Source organism: Bipolaris oryzae, assembly GCF_000523455.1.
Source record: "Bipolaris oryzae ATCC 44560 unplaced genomic scaffold scaffold_117, whole genome shotgun sequence".
Taxonomy (NCBI): domain Eukaryota; kingdom Fungi; phylum Ascomycota; class Dothideomycetes; order Pleosporales; family Pleosporaceae; genus Bipolaris; species Bipolaris oryzae.
This window is the reverse complement of record NW_006911393.1, coordinates 70,913-90,451: the sequence shown is the minus strand read 5'-3', so window position 1 is coordinate 90,451 and position 19,539 is coordinate 70,913. Positions and strand designations below refer to the sequence as shown.

Genomic DNA, 19,539 nt, shown 5'->3' with positions numbered 1-19,539 from the left:
CCCCCCCCCCCCCTTTTTTTTTTTTCTCTCTTCCGCATCAAAAACCTTTTTCGCTTCTGCCCTCAAACATCCTCGATGGGGTTTTTTTCTTCGTCTCTCTTTCGTGCCCCCCTAATTCGACTTTTTTTCCTTCTCTCTCTCTTGTTCTTCTCGCATTCCCTTTCATGTTGGAGGAGAGAAAAAGAAGTTGTGTACGCCAAAATGCTGTACGAAAAAAATGTCTTGGATAAGAGAAGGGAAAAAGAGAGCTTTTGAGGGGTGGGTGGGGGGAAATGCTTGTTCTTTTTCTTTTCTTCTTCTTTACCTTCGTTGGGTTAGGAGAGAAAAGAAGGACAGACTTTTGGGCTCGAGGGGGATAAGTTGTATGGGGGTGGGGGAGTTCCCTAATCCGTGTTTTGCGGTTGTTGATGCTTTTTGTGGGTAACGCCAAAATGCGTTGGGGGGGGGCGAGGGTAGTTCGTCTGGAATGGGGGAGCGAGGAAGAGGGGTGTTGAGTGTTGCTGCGCTCCCGTTTAGGGTATAAGGATACACCCTCACGTTCCATACCCGGCAGGTAATAATAAGTTTTGCATGTGTCATTTCCCATCCTTCGCTTGTCAACCTATAGACACACTCTTCGCATGTTCATGCATCTTAACAGCCTTTTGCACTTCGTCTTCGCCTTTAACAACTGCAACTCCCACATTGATACCACGTGACTTCTCACTGGTACTATCCATGTTGAGAATGGCATTCGCCTCGGCAAGTCGCAGTCGCTCTTTTTCGGCTTCTAATTCTAGATTTGCCTTGTCTTGTCCAGTCACTACTCCCTTGAGAATGACTTCGAGATCGGCTAGGCGGACAGGTTTGATGAGGAAGAGGTTGATGCCACTGGAGTTTGCTTCTTGTTGTATGTCGGTATCTGCTACGCCGGTGAGGGCAATGATTGTGACCTTGGGAAGGTTGTGGCGGATTTCATGGGCGCGGATTTGGCGGGTTGCTTCGAGTCCGTCCATGACGGGCATATTGATGTCCATGAGTACAACGTCGATGCGGGACTCTTCTTCGTTGTTGGCGGCTATGTAGGCTTCGAGTGCCTCTAAACCATCGACTGCGAGGGTATGTTCGTGGCCGAGCTTGTTGACAAAGGTGCGGAGTAGGCGAAGATTGATGGGATTGTCGTCGACACAAAGACATCGGAGGGCCCGAGTTGGTTTCATATATTTTGACGGCTTGATAGGACTGTTGTTAATTGACCGTATCTCTGGAGCGCTGCTAGCGCTGGTGAGCTGTGGTCGAGCTGGCTCTATGACGTGCAACAAATCAGTGCGTTTGGGGAGCGCGCCCTCCTTGAGCTGGAAATCAGTGACCTGAGGCAGGGCTGGATCACTGTTGGTTTTTTGCACACTTGTTTGCTTGGCGTGACGACCAAGACACGACGAGAGAGCCTTTGCCATCTTGTGCGGGCCTACTGGCTGACTGATGCATTCGAAAATCATGCCTGGGACTGTAATGGCTGTGGTTGATTGTGCAGCTGCGGCACCTTGGCACACAACAATGACTGGTGTTGCAGTTGTCTTGCTGGGACATTGGCTGTACTGAGTGCGCAGGGTCTTTGCACAGCTTTCAGTAGCAATAATCATATCTGGTTCCCCAGTGCTGACACCTTGTTCAAAGCGTTTCATGCCGAACCAGTCGGCACAGAGGCTAATCAATGCCTTCAAACACAGCTTGGAGGCATTCTTGTTCTTCAAGTCCTTGACGAAATACTCCTCTGCTTCATTGAAACCGTCAAAGCGCACCGTTAGGCCCTTTGTGCGCTTGGAAACTTCTTGCAAGTGCATGTCCTTTTCACACTCTGGGGCAGTGGCGCCAAAGCTTGGAGACATGCGTGACTCTTTCAGAGGACATGTGACTGTGAATTTTGTACCGCGATCCTTCTCACTTCGCACCTCGACATCTCCTCCCAGAGATTCTACAATTTGCTTGACAATTGAAAGACCCAAGCCAGTACCCTGACTCAAAGGATTCTCCTGAGCAAAAGAGTGAAAAAGTCTGTTGTTGATGTAATCCTCGGACATGCCAATGCCAGAGTCGGTGACCGAGAACTTGAACTCGCAAGTCTCATCCTCGTCTTGAAACTTCCGCTTGACCTCAAGCTTTACCTTGATGTAACCGCCAGGCGTATACTTGAGACTGTTTCCAAACAAATTCATGATCACACGTCGCCACGCACCAGGTTGGGTGCGGAAGACGTAGTTGTCGCTATGGTTGATGTCGAGGATGATGGAGATTGGCCGACTGTTCACCTTGGATGCAGTGAGCTCATATGTCTGGGCCGACGTCTTTGCATACGTGTAGCCAGCAAAGACACTCTCGACCACATCCTCTGTTAGTATACTCATATCAACATCATTGATAAGTGTCATGATATCATTGGTATGGGCTCTGCCAGGGCTGATAATGTGCTTGGCGCTCTGAGTGCGCTTCTTTTGTCGTTTTGAGACGCCGCGTGTCAAGTTGTTAATCTTTGCGAAGTCGAGGACCTTGATGGGGTCAGCGTTAAAATGTGCGTGCCAAGGATGGTGAACTTACGTGGTTAATGGTCTCCAGCAGGGTCTTGCCGCAGGTCTCGATTGTCGCAACGTGTGATACCTGCTGGTTGTCGAGAGAAGAGTCCTTGAGAAGATCGGTCATTCCAAGTATGCCGTGCTAGAGGAATGCAATCAGCTTGACTATCATAATAGTTTATTAGTGCTGAGCACTTACCAATGGAGAACGAAGTTCATGACTGATGGAAGAGATGAAATCGGCCTTTGCAGCGTCTGCCAGTTTTGTATCAAGACGAGCAACCTCGGCCATGACAAAGTTACTGAACGCTGCTAGATAGCTCAGCTCCTGCTCAGTCGTGAAGATGCGCTTGGGCTCGGAGCTCCATATTACCGCCGTCGCAAACCATCGCTCGCGATGCGGGTCCCACAAGGGGTACAAGATGAGACTTCGCGCAGTGGGGAAGACTCTTCTCAGGTATGCCTCGTCATCCAAACTTCTCGATGACTCGGCTTTGCGAGGAGTACCAAAGGGGAATCCATCGGAAGACTCAAACTCATCCAAGCCAGTCGAAGGAGAATTAACAGACGGGGTCAAGGGATCCACGTCAAGGTGGAAAATCTGGCCATGTGGATAGAGACGGAGCAAGTGTCGCAAAACGCTTTCGGAGATGCATTCGCCCGTGTTTGGCAAGGATTTGTTATCGCGATCGGTCTTGCAGAGAGCGGCGCCGAGAATGTCGCAGGGCTTGTCCGGTTCGGGAAGCTGATCCGGATCGAAATCATCGTCAACAAGACCGCCGAAAGTACTGATCTTGGCATCGAAGAAAGCCACGCCCTCTGCCTCTGTCGAATCGACAATCATGTTGGCAGCGCGCGTGAAATGTGCCCTCAGCTCCGGGGCAGCCCTGTCCTTCTGATCGGGCTTGGGGAAGTCCTTGGTGGAGGTGCATGACGTTGTGGCGGTAATGTCGGGTCGGACGGGCTCAACGACTTGACTGGGTCCCAAGGTAGTAAGCTTACTGGTGGGTGAATTTGGCGTGTGTGGTGGCTGGTGGTTAGGCGGCACATTGTCGTTCGTAGGGCTACGGGAATCAATGTCAATATGATTGTGGCCATTAAGCACGGGTGGCTCCTGTCCTGTGGGTGTGGTAGCAGCAGGGCGCTGGCGTTGGGCGGCGATTGTCTCCGTCTGATCAGACCAGGACTCGGATTGATCATTGTCCCACGGATCTTGGGCCCAGTTCTCCAGCCCGCTCTTGCCCTCGGCAAATGAACCCAGACTCTTGACCATGATCTTTGCCCTGCGGTGGTCTTCGGCCGCCCTCGTTCTCTCCATGTGGCGCATGACGGTGCCGGCCATGCTCTTGAGAAAGGCCAGTTGGTGAGGCGTTAATCCATCCCGTGGCTTCTCGTCGAGGACGCAGTAGGTGCCAATGCTATGGCCCGTAGGACTGCGAATGGGGACGCCGGCATAGAAGCGCGAGTAGGGCGGGCCCTTGACAAAAGGAAAGTCGCAGAAGCGCTTATCCTTGCTCAGGTCGTTTACGACGAGCGAGGGCAGATCACTGGGGTCGTCAAAGGGCAGTGTCGTATACTTTGGGGCGAGATTGACGGTGTAATTACACAGGCTCTGCTCCTTGGGGAAGATGGTGGTGCCAAAGCAGAGGCGGTCGTCGTCAAACTCTGGCTCGCCCGTGTCGAGGGACAGGGTCTTGGTCGCTTCGGCGAGGAGGAAGCAGTCCTTGCGGTCGAAGAAGGAAATGAGGCAGCGGCGGGCATTCAGGCGCAGGGCACCCAGCTGGGCAAAGGCTGTGAGGGCCTTATCGTCGGAGACGCGGGGGGCATAGTCGAGCGTAGGCGGCGGGGTGCTTGGAGGCGTCTGTGATTGCGAGGCGGGCGAGGGCGCCGGTGAAGGCGACGACTGGCGACTGGCGGGGCCATCAGTGTGAGGGCGCTGGAAGCCCGGGCGGGGGTAGTAGCTGGGCGGGCAAGATCAGTGCCAATTCACTCTTTCACATGCACCAAACCCGGGCACGCACGTCGCAGGCAATGGGGGCATGGACGAACCGGTAGAAGGCCTTTTCGCGCTCCTTGGCCAACTCGCTGTGGTCGATGCGCCTGCGTCGACGGGCTTGAGAGCGGGCGAGGGCCTGGTCGTGGGAGTCTGACATTTGGGGGGGTTGTCGAGGTGGAGGAGAGGGCCAGAGACCAGAAACCAAAGACCAGGACCAGGACCAGGACGACCAGAGGTTTTTGTGGAGAAGGGGCTTGTCCTACCCATGTGCTGCAAGCCACCCATCTGCGCGCTAGGCCCGACGATTCCCTGGGCCGTTGGGCGCTGCTTGGACCCTGACACTCTCTGCTCTACCGCCTGTCTCGTCTCTACCGCCTGCCCCACTGCCGCCCTCACCTGCCCCTCCACCACCACCACCATCAACACTACCACCAATGCCATCACCATCAGCCTCGCTTCGCCTCACCCGACTACTGCATTAGTACACACAGACTACTTGCAATCCTCCCACTACTCCACCGCCACTCCACCGCTACACCTACGATTGCTGCTAACTCACTAACTCTCCCCCCCCTCCTCCCCCTCACCTCCTCCTCCTCTGCTCGCCACCTTATCAATCCCCCTCGCCTCCCCCTTAGGCCGCCGTTGCCGTCGCTGATCCCGCACCATGGGCCGCCTCGTCAAGCTAGCCACCTGCTCCCTCAACCAATGGGCCGTATGTCTCGTGACCCCCCGTCGACGCGGCTGCACTAACGCGCCCAGCTCGACTGGGAGGGCAACATGGAGCGCATCAAGCAGAGCATCCGTGTTGCCAAACAAAACGGCTGCACCTACCGCGCCGGCTCGGAACTCGAGGTGTGCGGCTATGGCCTGCTCGACCACTTCCTCGAGCACGACAGCATCCGCCACAGCTGGGAGCAGCTGAGCCTCCTGCTGCTCGACAGATCGCTCGACGACATTATTATCGATGTCGGCATGCCAGTCCGCCAATCAGGCAACCTGTACAATGCCAGAGTCATCATCCTGTCCGGCCGCATTCTCCTCATCCGCCCAAAGATGAGCCTGGCTGCGGGCGGCAATTATCGTGAAGGCCGCTACTTCATCCCTTGGAACCGTCCCCAGCAGGTCGAGCAGTACGAACTTCTTGAGCTCTCGCAAGAGGCCTTGGCGCTGCAGGACAGCCATTTTGTCCCCTTTGGTGATGGTATTATCAATGCTCTCGACTGCAAGCTGGGATACGAGACGTGCGAGGAGCTCTTCACTCCCATGAGTCCTCACATTGCCTTGTCCCTGGCAGGCTGCGACATCATCATCAACAGTTCCGGCTCCCACCATGAACTCCGCAAGCTCGACACTCGCATTGACCTGATCAGAGAGGCCACGGCCAAGTGCGGTGGTGGCTATCTTTATGCCAACCAGCAGGGCTGCGACGGCGACCGTCTTTACTATGACGGCTGCGCCATGGTTCTCGTAAATGGTACCATCCGCGCACAGGGATCGCAGTTCTCACTTCAAGATGTCGAGGTCGTGACTGCAACTATTGACTTGGAAGAGATTTGGTCGTACCGCACTAGCCCCTCCCGAGGCCTACAAGCCGTGTCAGCCCCGCGTTACCAACACTTCCGCGCCAACCTGAGGCTTTCATCTTCGACCGCAGATTTTGACCCCGAGCACCGGCCCACCCCAGTCCAGGCACTGCGATTGCATACCCCCGAGGAAGAAATTGCTCTCGGTCCTGCATGCTGGATGTGGGACTATCTGCGTCGCTCGGGTCAGGCCGGTTTCATGCTGCCTCTGAGCGGCGGTATCGACAGTTGTGCCACGGCAACTTTGGTATTCTCCATGTGTCGACTAGTCTACCAGGCTGTCTTGGACGGCAATGAACAAGTTATTGCTGATGTCCGTCGCATTGTGGGCCCCTACCACGGACAAGACTGGTTACCAGAAAGCCCACAACAGATATGTAACGGCATACTGCACACTGTCTACATGGGAATGTCGCAACAATCAAGCACCGAGACAAGAAGCCGTGCCAAGAGGTTAGCTGAGAGCATTGGAAGTCACCACCTTGAGGCGGATATAGATGACATTTATGAAACTCAGAAAAATCTGCTAACTAAAGCCACTGGTTTTACGCCACGATTCAGGGCCCATGGCGGCCAGCCTGCAGAGAATCTAGCCTTGCAGAACATTCAGGCCCGGACGAGGCTTGTGTCTTCCTACTACTTTGCACAGATGCTGCCTACTGCTCGAGAGAGACCCAATGGTGGCAGTCTGCTAGTTCTTGCTTCAGGGAACGTCGACGAGTGTCTTCGTGGCTACCTGACCAAATATGATTGTAGCAGTGCCGACCTCAACCCTATCGGCTCCATTTCCAAGACTGATCTCAAGCGCTTCATTGCCTACGCACAGAAGGAATTTGAGATTCCCATTCTTGGCGAGTTCCTCGATGCGACACCAACCGCTGAGCTCGAGCCTCTGACCGAAGGATATGCGCAGAGCGACGAGGTTGACATGGGCATGACCTACAAGGAGCTCGGCGTGTTTGGTAAATGTCGCAAGGAGATGAAGCTCGGCCCCTACGGCACCTGGCTTCGCCTTTCCCACGACTGGTCTGATGAGTACACACCCCGACAAGTTGCTGAAAAAGTCAAGCGCTTCTTCCATTACTACGCCATCAACCGTCACAAGATGACAACCATGACGCCCAGCTACCACGCCGAAGCCTACTCTCCCGATGACAACCGCTTTGACCTGAGGCCTTTCTTGTACCCGCCTTTTTACAAGAATTGGAGCTTCAAGCGGATTGACGAAGAGGTGGAGCGGTTGGAGAAGAGGGCGCAGGAGAAGAAAGCATGAGTTGGGTAGCATGGTCATGTATATATATGTGTCATGATTATATGTGGAATTGTAAAGATGCTAGACTACAATATACTCGATAGAAATGTTCACAAGGAAATGAATGGAGTCATAGACTCGTATCTCAGCAAGTGGAAAATATATGTACCTTCTGTGTGAAGAGAACCCGCATCTCTTTGAATCTTCAACTTCTTGATGAGAAAGTACAGATACAAAAGCTACCTACACTGGTTCTCATTGCTCGTAAAACGGGGCTTTTTTCCTCTTCGTATTATTTGTCATTTTATTGTCACCCCTAATGTCACGTGGCCAGCACACGGTACCTTTCCCACCACACCTTGCATTCCGCCCCCTATCCCCCACCCCCTCATCATGACAACCAACGTTTCCCCCATGATTATCATAAAATCTACTATGCTGGCATACATGCGAGTACCTCTACCTTCACTGCAATAAGATGCATGGAACGAATGGGCTTGGCGGCGCTTAGTAGCTATGTCTGTTTGTTCAGCCTTGTGTGGCTGATATGGGATGCCAGCACTGCGCCAAGTCTAACAGCAGCCTGGCTGCTCCTCCGGCCTGAAAGGATACAAACTGCAACATATCAGTGCAGTTCACTTCTATCACAGACCTCGCCTCATGGATGGCCTTTCGGTAGCAGCAAGCGTCATCGCAGTAATCGACATATCCGTCAAGATCGCCTCGCTGTGCGCTCAATACTCTAGAGACGTCAATGATGCAAAGGAAGATGTCGAACGCGTACAGAAAAAGGCCGACGCCATCAACCGCACACTGGAGAGGATCAAGCAGCTGCTTGATAGCCAAGACAAAACACGTCTCTCTGCCACTCAGAGTCTTTTCGACTCGCTTCAGCGATGTCTTGAGGAACTAAAAGACCTAAAGCTGAAGCTGGAGCCGGGCAAGGCTCGCGGAACTATGAGTCGATATGGCTTGCGTGCGCTCAAATGGCCGTTTAAGAGCAAGCAAGTGGATAAGATTGTTTCAAACTTGAGCGGATACGAGCAGACCTTCAACTTAGCGCTGCAAGTCGATCAGACGTAGGTCTCCACATCCAGATTTGGCATGTATTAATGCAGTGTCTCACTGAACGTACAGAACTATCATGCTCAGCTTAAATCGGAAGCTAGACCTTCCCAAACTACCTGTTGCAACAGGCGCTTGCTTCAACTCCCATGATGAAGAGCACAACGCACGATGCCTACCGAATACTCGCTCCCAGTTGCTACACGAAGTCATCAAATGGGCGAATGGCAAAAACAGCAAATGTATATTTTGGCTGAGCGGCATGGCTGGCACGGGAAAATCTACTATTGCACGGACGATTGCCCAATTATTGGATAGCAATGGCCAGCTAGGTGCAAGCTTCTTCTTTAAGCAGGGTGAGGGCGAGCGCGGCAACGCTTCGCGATTCTTTACCACCATCGCCACAGACCTGGCTGCCTGCGAGCCAGGTATGCTGTCTAGTCTTGAGAAGGCACTAAGAGAAGACCCAAAGATACCACATCAGACTCTGACAAAACAGTTTGAGAAGCTAGTTTTGGAGCCACTTCAACAAATACAGAAGCCTTGTTCACGGACCTTGGCGCGCGTTGTTGTGATAGACGCACTAGACGAATGTGAGAAAGAAGCAGACATTCGGGTAATTCTTCGGCTGCTCGCTCAAACGAAAGATATCCATCCAATTCCGCTACGGATTGTCGTCACTAGTCGGCCAGAGCTTCACATCCGCCTAGGCTTCAAAGAGATTTCGAATAGTACGTACCAAGACCTTGTCCTTCACGAAGTACCAAAGAGCACGATTGAGCAAGATATCCGTCTATTTCTAGAGTATGAGCTTGGTGTGATACGCAAAGAACGCATGCTGGCTCCGGACTGGCCAGCAGAGCAACAGATTCTGTCACTAGTTGAGTTATCTACGCCACTTTTCATCTATGCTGCTACCGTGTGTCGGTATATTGGCGGCAAAGGAAGCAATCCTACGGCTTTCCTAACCAAGGTCTTGCAGTATCAAAAGGCAAACTTTTCAAAGTTGGATCAAACCTATCTCCCTGTTCTTGATCAGCTGCTTAATGAGCAGGAAGAAGACGACAAGGAAACCTGGCTTCAAACTTTCCAAGCAATTGTCGGCAGTCTTGTCCTTCTCGCGAGTCCTCTCTCTGCTGTTTCACTTAGCCGCTTGCTTCAAGTTCCACAAGAGGAGGTTAAGTCTCAGTTTGATTCTTTGCATTCTGTTCTCCATATTCCAAACAATGAGAATGACCCTATCAGAATTCTACACTTGTCTTTCCGCGAGTTCCTTGTCGCCCCTCAAAAACAAGGAAAAATTCCGTTCTGGATAGACCAGACAGACGCACACAAGAGGCTAGCCATGCGTTGCCTCGAGCTGATGTCTGGATCACATGGCCTGCATGAGAATATGTGCAACCTATCAGGGCCTGGAGTCTTAAGAAGCAAAATTGGCAAGGGAACAATCGCTAGTAGTTTTCCACCTGATCTACAGTATGCGTGTCGTTACTGGATTGTTCATCTCGTGCAGAGCGGGCAAAACATTGTCGACGGAGATGCGACGCAAGTCTTTCTCAGCAAGCATCTTCTTCATTGGATAGAAGCTATGAGTCTTATGGATCGCTCGCACAGTTGTGCCCACTGGATAGGAGACCTCAAAACGATTACAGACGTAAGGTCTTTACAATTGCCACTTTTCCGATTTTTGACTGACGTACATTCCAGCCATCTGCAATCAAAACCTTGACTTTTCTCCACGATGCTCAGCAATTTGTACAAGAATTCGTTGATGCAATCAGAGATGCACCTTTACAGATCTACTTTTCAGCACTTCTCTTTGCGTCAGAGAGTAGTATGATACGTCAGATGTTTAGAAGCAAATCGCCAGAGAAAGTTCGGATGGTGTCCATGCAACAAGCAGGCTGGGACGCTTGTGGCAACGCAATCGAGGGCCATTCCGGCAAGATCATAGCGATGGCCTTCTCGCCAGATGGGCAGTCAGTCGCGTCGGCGTCTGAAGACAAGACAGTACGAATATGGGTGGCGGAAACAGGAATATGTCACAGCACACTAAAAGGTCATGGCTCCAAAGTCAAAGCGGTGGCCTTTTCACCAGACAGTCAACTGGTCGCATCGGCGTCTGAAGACGATACAGTACGGCTGTGGGAGGTAGCGACAGGGACGTGTCGAAGGGTGCTCGAGGGCCATTCTGACTGGGTTGAGACCGTAACCTTCTCGCCAGATGGTCAGCTACTCGCGTCAGCATCTAGCGACACAACAATACGGCTGTGGGAGGTAGCGACAGGAACATGTCATAAGGTACTCGAGGGTCACTTGGACTGGGTTGAGGCTGCAGTCTTCTCGCCAGATGGTCAACTGCTCGCGTCAGCGTCTAGTGACACGACGGTACGACTGTGGGAGGTGGCGACAGGGGCATATCGTAGTGTATTCGATGACCATTTTGATTGGGTTCACGCCATAGTCTTCTCGCCAGATGGCCAACTACTCGCGTCGGCATCTTTCGATGGGACAGTACAGCTGTGGGGAGTGGCTACTAGCGATTATCGCAGCGTGCCAAACAGTCTTTCAGGATACACTCGGTTTATAGGCTTCTCGCCAGACAGCCAGGTACTTCACACAGACCAAGAGGACCTTGCTTTGAATCAAACCAACGGTGTTCCACCGCTCTTGAGCCCACAATCGCAGCCTAGCCATCTTGTAGTGCAGAGGCAGTGGATACTGCGCAATCAGCAACGTCTTTTGTGGATTCCAGCAGAATATCGAAAGTATAAGTCTGCGGCATGCAAAGACAAGGTTTGTTTCGAATTAGAACCCGGCCGACTACTTTTAATCAAGATTCTTTAGCCTTGGAAAAGAAACAATAATCAATCTCAATACCACACATTCAGTCAACAACTCAAAACTTGGCAACATTCAAGATCATCATAAATTCCATTTTTTTCCCTTCTCTTTCTCTATTAAAATGACATAATGGATAACCTTTAAATGCCTTTTTCCCTTCCCCTAACGCGCCCCCCCTTCCCTTCCCTTCACGGCCAGAAAAATAACCACATAAGTAACCCAGAAACACACACACACACACACACACAAACTACAACGCCTCAATCTTCGCATGCATGACATCCAGCCTCGAAAAGAACGCCTTGCTCTTTTCGTTCAAGAGAGCGAGGGAAGAAAGGAGTGTTTGGATTCGCGCACGTTCCGCGGATAGAGAGGGGGTGGGTGTGAGATGTGGAATGGCTTTGTTGGCCACGGGCGCTGAAAGCTCCTTTTTTTGGGTGGATGCGGCTTTAGAGGCTGAAGGCTGCTGCTGTTGCTGCTGCTGCTGCTCAGTGGAAGTTGGGGGTGGGGAAGCGGGAGTGGCGTGTGTGATGGGTGCGGCTGGTTGTGGTGGGGGTGGAGATGGCTGAGGAGGTGGGGGTGAAGGAGATGCCTGCATCTCCATGACTTCTTCTTCTTCTTCTTGCTTGGGGGGTGCAAGGTCCACGGGATTTTCTTGGAGAATTGGCTCGACGGCTTCCTGGTGCGGTTCTGGCGCTGGATCTGCATCCCGCATGTCGATTTCTGCGACTTTGGCGGGGGGATTTGCTGGGGCGGGATCGGGATCGGGAAGAAACGTAGCTTGTGCTACGTGGGCTTCGTATGGAGACGGCTCTGCGTCTGCCATGTCGACTTCTTCACTCCTAAGCTCTTCGTCATCGGAAGGCGCGTCGCTGAGCTCCGAGGAATCCTCGTCGCTGGAGGATTGGTATGTGGGACCGAAGGCCCCCGTGTCCATTTCTTCGCCGCTGCTTCCGTAGGAAGGGGAAGAGGGGGGGAGGTAGGACGAAGTGATGTCCATTTCGTTGCCCGAATCCCTTTCTTCGGGTGGGGAGCGCATGGGAGCGGACTCCGAAGATCCTGCTTCGGAGTCGCTGGAGACATCGTCTCCACTGGCTTGCTCGGCGTCGCCGCCAGCCAGGTGGTAGATGTAGTCGTCGTAGTTGTCGAAGTCTTCTTCGTTGCGGAGAGACATTGTGGGTGATGGGTTTTTGAACGAGAAATTTGGGATATTGAAGGGTTTGGCAAGAAAGAGAGGAAGTTTGCGGGGTGGATTCTAGGATTTAAGTAAAAGGAGGGTGCCATTATTGCTATTGTAGAGTGAGCTTGCTATTGTGGATAGTATAGACATTGTGGTGCACAATGAAATGTGTTTGCTATTCTCTTGGTGAAGCGGTTTTCGTGTTCTCTTACTGTATTGTACTGTTGTGTATATGCACCTTCACGTTTCACCCCACGCGGGTCGACCACCGAGCTTGCAGATTGCTTGCTCTGCGTATGACTTGCATGAAAGTGGCTGTCACCTCAAGTAGCCATGCAGTAACTTGACAGCACATGATTGTTAGCCATGCGAGCCATTGCCCATTTAGACACTCAAACGGTCTCCGGAATCAAAATCGCATGGGTAGAGACTCATGCAGAATTGCATCATCCTCACATATTGCAGACAGCAGTTCTCTCGATCCAGAGGGTGCGCAAAATGCGTCGATGGTACCGGAGCACGATGCTTTTGTCGAAGGATCCGTTATTCAGCGAGGTTAAATCCCCAGATATGGTCTGATTCTGTACGATAGACGAGAGGATCATTGGCTAAACTGGTTTTTCCCCAGTACTTTATTGCTCCTGGCGGGAATCTGGACCGCTTGGCGGTTGGAAGTGACACGAGGTATACAGGGCTGCGGGCATCGTGCGCAAAATCCTGCAGAGGAATCGTGGTTTGGTAGATGTTGGAGTGGTTGTGCTATCGAGGAAGTTGTAACTTTGACTATATTGCGCAAGCTTTCGCTCTCGTGCTGACTGATCGCGTCACTAGGAGAGGCGCCCTAGAATAGAATATGGACAGAGAAGGAGAGCGGTGTTTTCTCGAGTCGGAACGTTTCCTCGCACTCTACTAGTGGCTAACCGGCTGACCTGCACGTCGGCTAGTTAGGCGGCCAGATGTCAGTCGGCCCTTGTGACTCCCGCCGGGGTTCTAGACTCTGGACAAAAGGGTACTGTTAGCGTTCCCAAGCAATCAGCATACAGTTGGAGGGGCGTGCCATAGAACCGGCCAGAGTGCTGAAGTCGACAGGCGGGTGTGCAAGCCACCAATAGGACGCGTCGGCAGTGCAATGGCCAGGCACCCCAAGTTTCTTCTGTCACTTCAGCCACTTCTGGAGGAGATCAGTCCGACCCTGTGGACGGCTGGCCATCGGCGCTATCGTCGACTTCGTGTGTTTGCACCATCGGCGATGCAGACAAAGAAACTACTGGGGGCCCAAAGACATCGATCGATTGTCCTCGGCTCGGGCTGACGATGCTTCAACTGCCGACCACTCTGCACAGCACAGGGTGCAGGTGCAGATTTCGACATACTTACTCTGCAACGATTATCGTTGCCTCGATCAACCACATACCATCCATCATCGCCAGTGCTTCAGCGCGCGCTACAGCCACCGTTGACCCTGACCTTCCGGACCGACTTGGGTCGCGCCACGTTGAGAACATTGGTTGCCGCCGCCGCCGTCCCCACCCATCCTACATATGCAGACCATCTAGCACAGCGATATCCCCAATGCTGAGCAAAACGACGTGTTCCAAACACCTCAATGCCATCTGCGGGCCAACAGCGTGTTGCTTTCTTCCCAAAGGCTGACGCAGCTGTCCTGACGTCCAGACATGCTGCCCCCGTCTTGGCCGACCGTCCTACCACGACCGCTCCTATTCTTGACCCGGAGCATGTCGATATTCCCCTTGATGCCTGGACCCCAGAGGAAATGCAGTCTGTGTATCCAGACAAAACCGATACATGTGCCCTTTCGCCCATTCCCATCAAGGAGCAATGTCCTCGTCGGTGCCATGGCGAACGCTACCTCTTCCCCGTGCTAGCGCCGAATGAGCGGCTGAGACTGACTATGCTCTTCTACTATACCCGTGGACTACTCGAGGATCAAGAGCTCATGTCTCGTTTGCAAGAAAAGGTCCTTCTCGCCCATGAAACAGTAGGCTGGGAGTTTGTCATTACTGGTCTCTTGAATCACAACACCTACACTCGTCTAGTCACGGTGAATCTCCCGCTGGCAATCTTGCCACGCCGTGAAAGCACGTGTTCCCATACTATCAATCAAACGCCAGACGTAGGTTATTCTTGTACCTGCACACGTCTTGCGGCTAATAATTACAGAGAATATTCGCTTTGCACAATATGGTCAATGACTGGCGTTTTGAAAAGTCGCCACATGTTGAAGTAGGGGGACTGCGAGCGTATGCGGGCGTACCGCTGAAGTTCGAAACCGAGTTTGGCCAACACGTGGCTTTTGGTTCTCTCTGTGTTGCCTCAAACTCTCCCGAAGAGCTACTTTCTCCAGTGGTGCAGCAGTCCTTGATTCGACTCGCGGATGGCATTGTTTCCGACATAGTTCACAGTGCAAGGACCCGACGTCAAAGAGAACGTAGGCGTATGCTGGAGCTGATTTGTGATGCCCAACGCCATTGTGATGAGCACGCCGATATGGAGCAAGAAATTCCGAAAATAGTCCAAGAATTCTACCCAGGCATGGAAGTGGTTATCAGAAAAACGACGGATGGCCGCATCTCACTTGAGAGCGGGACAACTTTTCCCACCTCCGAGCTCGAACACGGTCTTTGGGAAGATACGGACTACTTTGATTACGCTGTAAAGCATCTGAATCACCTAGACATGACGGCACCTCGGGCAGTACGCGCGATTGCAGCTCAATGCGCTAGCCAGACTGTGCCGACATTTCTTGTTGTGGCTTGCAATGACTTGAAGAGAATCTTCGACGACGTCGATTCTTGGTTCTTGCAAGCGTGTGCTGTAAGTAACCGTGAAAAACAAACAATGTATTTGGCAACAGCTGATCTCAAACCCGAAACAGATGGTTTTGTGTCGCTTCTGGCAAAATCGTGCACTTCAAGAGGCACTTGCAGTAAAGGAATCCTTCCTCCGTGGCATCACACATCAACTCCGAACTCCGATACACGGCATTCTCGGTTCCGCCGAGCTCTTGACAGAAGTTCTAAAGACGCGAAACGCTGCCCATCCACCCCCTACATGTCCGCTAGCCGTGAAACCTGAAACAGAGCAACTAGATCTTTGTACCTATGTTCAGACAATCAGGACCTCGGCCAAGGAGCTCATTTCAACCGTGAACAGTTTGATAAAATTGAACCAATGGGCAGAAATTGCCCAAGCGGAGCGAGTCATGGCGCTTCACAGGGTTTCCGACATCGAGGCTGCCCTACTCCACGAGGTTTTAATGGGATTACCCGATGACTTATCTATCCGGCCATCTATAATGATATCGCACCGCTTTCCAAAGCGCTGTGACATGCTGGTAATTGATATTCGGGTTTTCCTAGACTGTATCCAGCCGCTCGTGGCCCTTGCTGCCCAACAGTCTGCTGGTGGAGTCGTGGCAGTGACGTTGACGGTGGAAGAGGATTACCAATCTCTCGCAGTCGACATCTACTACACCAGACTCGACGCAGTCAGGTCTCCCTCCGAATCATTGAATGACATTTATACTAAGGATGACTTTACTACGGCTGAATCTGCTTTAGGCTTGACTATAGCGTGCAAGGCAGCAGCACTTCTCAACGGAGAGGTCGCTGTGCTTTCTTCAAAGCATGATTCAAGCTCATACTATAGAACTACTTTCAACAACCCTATCTGTGCAAGCTCTCTTTCACCACCTCTCCCGGTCAAGAATGGAACGACTCGACTCCCCCAGAAATTCTACCGCCTCGCATCCGAATCGCCAATGTCGTCGCTAGGGCAGCATTTTAGTCACTGGCTTTCGAATACTGGCTGGTTAGAGTCAAAGGAAAAAAGCGAGAGTCTTGTAATTGTGGACTACCACTCGGATCTCGTCCAGTTTTATCGGCAATTGGCGAGTGTCGGCACGGAGCAAGTCATTATTTGCCTTGTTCCTGAAAATGCAACTTTCCTCGACTTCCAGAACAAACGAGTAAGACGGCAAGAGAATGCGGTATACATTCAGGGGCCATTCTTGACTGAGCAGTTATTACAAGCAATGGAGCTCGTAACGGCGATTTTGGTCGAATCCAGGCGGCCGAGCATCAAACCCAGAGAATATTCGTTTTGTAGGGTTGTTGCCGAGCCTACGCTTGTTTCGCAACCTCAAGTTACCGCTACTCAAACAGAACAATTAGTAAAACAGGGCTCCATATTCCCCAAGAAGACGCAAACGCAGCTTGCAGAGTCGTTACAAACTTTAAGGTTACGACCCAAGCCTTCCTTACCTGCCGGAAAACTGATTACAAATTCGAGTAAACCGCGGGCCTTACTCGTTGACGACAACACGGTCAATCTCCGCTTGTTGCAAATGTATTGCGATCGTCGCGGCATTCCATATCAAACAGCAAAAGATGGCCTTCAAGCTGTCAGGATCTTCTCAGAAGCAGTCATCACCAGATACGATCCTCTACTGCAGCGAGACGTATCTGCGACAGCGTTCGACCTGATTCTCATGGATCTGCAGATGCCAGAATGCGATGGAATCGATGCAACTCGGCAGATCCGGCGATTAGAGGAGGAGAATAAATGGGAAAAGAGTGTCTTGTTCATTGTCACAGGCCAAGATTCTCCCACCGATCGCAAGAATGCAGAGGAAGCTGGCGCTGATGAGTTTTTGACGAAGCCACTAGGACCAAAGGTGCTCGATCAATGGGTTAAGAAGTGGTATCCGGAAGCCGGACTATGACCGAAGTACGAATTTCAGTAAAACACCAATTTTCGGAACCCGCCCATTGAGTTTGGAATACGCCGGGCCATAGAAGATGCCCAGCGCTCCGCTGTTGTGTCTCCTGTCGAAAGATTGAACTAGGGGCAAGAAGTCCCCCGCACCAGTTTAACAGCTTGGAATCTAACCAACTCACCTCTGGAATGATAAAGTTATCTGATCGTTTTTCCACTGCTAGGCATTTTTGCATACCTCTGTTACCATTATGTATTAATTACTATGGGTTTTATAGTTGGAGGGCATAAGGGGAGTTGAGTAGGCATAATACGTCTTGCCAACACTACATAGTCTCAAAAGACATAGTTTCGAACCGTTGGCAAGCTCCGCTAACAACACCACACTAACCTGTGTCTGAGCTGGGAGATTAAATCTCGCCACGTGATTCCGAATTTCTTCGCACTTGTAATATTTGTATCCAATCTCTCGCCCCTCTCTCTAACCATACCACCGCATTCTGCCAAGATCAAGGGCCAGCATCAGCCAATGACGCCCCCTATACACCGTTCTCTAATCTCCACCATCCTAGACATCAAACCTTGTCCCCCCCTTCGCCATGGCACTCTCATGGGTCGCATACACCTGCATCGCGATCCTCCTTGCCTCCGTCTACCTCCGCAAGCGCCTAAGCAACCACACATCCCAGTTAGAACGTGATGCGCAAGCCGAGAAACCTGGTCGCCCACGCCACAAGGATGGGCTAACTGCATCTGCGCGCCAACTTCGCGGCAGACTCGTTGCTACCATCCCGCACATCACCGTCACACCCGATAAAGCTCTTGAATTCGAGAAGTCGGTGAATGCGTACTGGGACCGGAAAGCGTGTGAGGTACATCCCTCGTGTGTAGTGCGGCCGCGTAATGTGTGGGAGTTGGCACAGGCCGTTAAGATACTCCGGCAAGAATTCGATCGACGGGTTCAGCAGAGTGGGGATTCAAGAGAGGAGTTGGAGCCGGTTTTTGCGGTGCGAGGGGGAGGTCATAGTCCTGTTGGTGGTGCGTCGAGTATTCAAGGTGGGGTGCTTATTGATCTTAGTCTCTTTGACAAGGTTGTCCTAGCAGAAGATAAAAAGAGTGTGGCGATTGGTGCTGGATGCCGATGGATCGATGTTTATGCCGCGCTAGAAAAATATGGGCTTGCGGTTGTGGGAGGGAGGAATTGTGCGGTCGGTGTAGCGGGATTGACGCTTGGAGGGGGTTTATCGTTTTTCTCGCCTCAGTATGGGTTTGTGTGCAGTAATGTTGTTGGGTATGAAGTTGTTCTCGCGGATGGATCGGTTGTCACGGCGGATCAGCACAATAATACGGAACTTTGGCGTGCACTGAAGGGTGGAGGAAACAATTTCGGTATCGTTACTCGGTTTAGTGCTCGTACGTTTCCGTGTACGAATATTTGGAGCGGATTCGTCTACTACTCGTCTTGGAAAACCCCGGAAATCCTTTCTGCATTCCACTCTTTCGTTGCGCGCACCACGTCCGGCGAAACAAACGACAGCTTCGATCCTCACGCCGCTGGCCCGCTGGTTTGCTTTACCTATCTCCAGTCCTACGGCATCCAAGGCATCGCCGTGAACCTCGTACATACGTCACCAGATCCCAAGAGCAAAGGCTGGCCAAGCACCTGGCTCAGTTCTGGGTTCAAAAGCACATGTCGATTCTGGAGCACGTGCAAGGTGCGGACGTTAAGTGAAGCGACAGATGAACTGAATGCATTGAATCCGCCGCAACGCCGCCAGGAATTCGCTACAACGACGATCAAGAATGATTTGGACACTTTGACGGCAACGCATACGGCGTATTGCAATGCTATTCAGAAAATCCGACAGCACAATGTCAAGGGAGTGTCTTGGACACTCGTGCTCCAGCCACTGCTTCCTATCTGGACGCGCAAGGGCGACGCTAACCTCATGGGGCTTGACCAGAAGGACGAAGAATCCTTAGTCATTGTAAGTTTCACAGTAAACTGGACCCTGAGTAGAGACGATGAGGTCGTGCAAGACATCACAAGAGCCGCGATTGAACAGATAGATGCGTATGCCCAGAAAAGGGGGACACAACATAAGTACCGATACATGAACTATTGTGCAAAGTGGCAGAACCCATTCGACGGGTACGGAAACGAGAACTTGGAATCTCTTCACCGCGTTAGGAGAGACGTTGATCCTGAGGGTTTATTCCAACATGGATGCAATGGAGGATTTAAACTAGGCATGTAATTTCAACACCATGGATTTCAACAGTTCCCATAGCAAAGCTAGGGAATCGCACTCGATATTCACGACTACTCT

General features: G+C 51.9%; 6 protein-coding genes across 6 annotated transcripts; 4 read left to right on the top strand and 2 right to left on the bottom strand.

Moving 5' to 3' along the window:
* Window positions 1–596: 596 nt before the first annotated feature.
* On the bottom strand, window positions 597–4,702 carry COCMIDRAFT_7305 (uncharacterized protein; the record flags this gene model as incomplete). The annotated part of the gene is made up of 4 exons (XM_007692029.1): window positions 597–2,525; window positions 2,575–2,691; window positions 2,749–4,510; window positions 4,599–4,702. 4 exons carry the CDS (start codon window positions 4,700–4,702, stop codon window positions 597–599), a joined length of 3,912 nt encoding a protein of 1,303 aa, XP_007690219.1.
* Window positions 4,703–5,212: 510 nt separating this feature from the next.
* On the top strand, window positions 5,213–7,404 carry COCMIDRAFT_101375 (uncharacterized protein; the record flags this gene model as incomplete). Its single annotated transcript, XM_007692051.1, has 2 exons — window positions 5,213–5,260; window positions 5,308–7,404. 2 exons carry the CDS (start codon window positions 5,213–5,215, stop codon window positions 7,402–7,404), a joined length of 2,145 nt encoding a protein of 714 aa, XP_007690241.1.
* Window positions 7,405–8,043: 639 nt separating this feature from the next.
* On the top strand, window positions 8,044–11,295 carry COCMIDRAFT_7303 (uncharacterized protein; the record flags this gene model as incomplete). Its single annotated transcript, XM_007692028.1, has 3 exons — window positions 8,044–8,462; window positions 8,521–10,102; window positions 10,156–11,295. 3 exons carry the CDS (start codon window positions 8,044–8,046, stop codon window positions 11,293–11,295), a joined length of 3,141 nt encoding a protein of 1,046 aa, XP_007690218.1.
* Window positions 11,296–11,542: 247 nt separating this feature from the next.
* Window positions 11,543–12,466, bottom strand: COCMIDRAFT_101295 (uncharacterized protein; the record flags this gene model as incomplete). The annotated part of the gene is made up of 1 exon (XM_007692050.1): window positions 11,543–12,466. One exon carries the CDS (start codon window positions 12,464–12,466, stop codon window positions 11,543–11,545), a length of 924 nt encoding a protein of 307 aa, XP_007690240.1.
* A 1,612-nt stretch (window positions 12,467–14,078) lies between these two features.
* Window positions 14,079–17,216, top strand: COCMIDRAFT_101340 (uncharacterized protein; the record flags this gene model as incomplete). Its single annotated transcript, XM_007692049.1, has 3 exons — window positions 14,079–14,606; window positions 14,654–15,307; window positions 15,369–17,216. The coding sequence occupies 3 exons, from the start codon at window positions 14,079–14,081 to the stop codon at window positions 17,214–17,216; spliced, it is 3,030 nt and encodes a 1,009-aa protein (XP_007690239.1).
* A 592-nt stretch (window positions 17,217–17,808) lies between these two features.
* Window positions 17,809–19,467, top strand: COCMIDRAFT_38798 (uncharacterized protein; the record flags this gene model as incomplete). Its single annotated transcript, XM_007692038.1, has 1 exon — window positions 17,809–19,467. The coding sequence occupies one exon, from the start codon at window positions 17,809–17,811 to the stop codon at window positions 19,465–19,467; it is 1,659 nt and encodes a 552-aa protein (XP_007690228.1).
* Window positions 19,468–19,539: the final 72 nt, after the last annotated feature.